Below are 2,012 nucleotides of genomic sequence, written 5' to 3' on the forward strand. Positions count from 1 at the left end.
TAATGCTTCTGTTCAACAACTCTGAAGTTAGCAGCGTACGTCGTTCAGCGGTGTGGCGGCAACACCGGTGGGACTCTGGCCTAACTTCACGTTAATGTAAAACGAATGTGCTTAATCATGGAACCTAGCGTCATTTTCTTTTCTTGTAACCTTGTAACTAACAGCACACAATGTAATCGTTATAATTAAAATCATTTTTTTTTATTCTCGTTTTCATTTTAATAATTTTATAATAAGGAAGAATCAATCACCATAACATCAAACATGGTCCATTCGGAGCCGAATCATTAATTTGAAGCATCATCATCATCACCACATGCACATGGCGAGGAGTCGCAAGAGGATTATGCTGGATTGCCGTCGAGTCGCATCCGGTCAGGTTACGATACCCATCCTTCTTCTCTCCATCTCCTGTGCGTTTAATTTGCGTTAATATCGTTATTTTCACGTTTCAGTTAGCCGTGCACGTGTTGAGCAGCGCGGCGCTGTGCTGATGCTTAACGGGAATTTGTAAGTACTCTTGTTTTCTATAATCTGCCAAAATGAGTGACTGTGAAGATACAATCGGTGGTAATTCTAAATCTCCTCGTTTAGGTATTTGTAAAAGTATAAATATGCAGCTCGCTGACTTAAAGAGACAGCGTGGCACGTTAAAAGGCAGGCTAACATTGTTTGAAAGATATATTTCAAAGCTAGACAAATCAGAATTAAATTCCAATAGCAAAACTGAATTAGAATTACGAATAGAGTCCGCTTGTACACTTTTTCAAAGTTACAATGAAATTCAGAGTAAAATTGAACAATTAGTTGAAGATTCGGATATAGCAGCTCAATTAGAATACCGAGAATTGTTTGAACAGCAGTATTTTTCTATTATGGCTAACGCGAAGTGCTTGGTAAATCCTAACAGTAGTGAAAAAACACAATCTATTTGTCATCAGGTTTGTAATAATTCTATGTCTATTAAATTGCCAGTTATAAAGCTACCTGTCTTTGAGGGTGCTTATGATCAGTGGTTGGAGTATAGGAATTCATATCTCACTATGATACACAGTCTTGATGATCTTAATGATATACAGAAATTTCATTATTTAAAATCTTCCCTCAGTGGTTCTGCTTCTCATGTTATTAGTGCATTAGAGTTCACGGCTGAAAACTACTCACACGCATGGGATTTATTAGAAAATAGGTTTCATAATAATCGATTATTAGTACAAAATCATGTCAAGGCACTCTTTAATGTTCAGGCACTACAAAGCGAATCGTTTGTTCACATTAGAAGGTTAATAGATTCAACATTACGTAATTTACGTGCATTAAAATCATTAAACGAACCCACCGATTCTTGGGACACTTTGGTTGTCTATTTAATTGTGTCCAAGCTCGATCAGTCCACAGAGCGTGAGTGGGAGACGCATAAAGGTACCTTATTGTCAAAAAATGAATCAAGAAACATTAAATTAGGCGATCTATTAGAGTTTCTTGGAAACCGAGCTGATATGTTAGAAATGATAAAAACGAATAATGTGCGCGGTGTTTCTTCTAATAAACATAACAATAATAATTATATTAACACGAATAACAATCATAAATATTTTAGTAAGCCTAAAAACTTGTCGCAACCTCTCACACATACACACGTAGTTAATTCATCTCGTAACAAATCTAAATTCGATATCAATGTAAAAGAACGTGTTTGTGTTGACTGCGGCGGTGAACATTATTTGTATTCATGTCCGAAATTCTGAAACAGGCCTGTGCAGGAGAGACATGTTCTTGTAAAAAATAAAAACCTTTGTCGTAATTGTATTCGCACTGATAGCCATTTAGCAAACGATTGTTCATATGGTCCATGCAAATTATGCAAAAAGAACCATAATACACTACTTCATACTACTTATCTTAGTTCTAGTGAAGAATTAAGTATTCCCGCGTCTATACCTAGTTCGCATAAATCAGCTGATACGGGAGTGCATTCCGAGCGTATAAATGTACTCACGTGCAATGCCGCT

General features: G+C 36.4%; 1 protein-coding gene across 1 annotated transcript; it reads left to right on the top strand.

Moving 5' to 3' along the window:
• The first annotated feature begins 359 nt into the window (after positions 1 to 359).
• LOC149895159 (uncharacterized) lies at positions 360 to 2,012 on the top strand. Its single transcript, XM_090119254.1, has 2 exons — positions 360 to 374; positions 479 to 2,012. The coding sequence occupies exon 2, from the start codon at positions 543 to 545 to the stop codon at positions 1,746 to 1,748; it is 1,206 nt and encodes a 401-aa protein (XP_089975380.1). The 5' UTR covers positions 360 to 374; positions 479 to 542; the 3' UTR covers positions 1,749 to 2,012.

Source organism: Colias eurytheme, chromosome 32, assembly GCF_061535395.1.
Source record: "Colias eurytheme isolate Ceu_HAF_F1 chromosome 32, ilColEury1 Martin Lab GWU primary, whole genome shotgun sequence".
Classification (NCBI taxonomy): domain Eukaryota; kingdom Metazoa; phylum Arthropoda; class Insecta; order Lepidoptera; family Pieridae; genus Colias; species Colias eurytheme.

Excerpts from the sequence above, each read along its gene's own strand:
- LOC149895159 (XM_090119254.1), top strand. The coding sequence starts at position 543 with ATGAGTGACTGTGAAGATACAATCGGTGGTAATTCTAAATCTCCTCGT.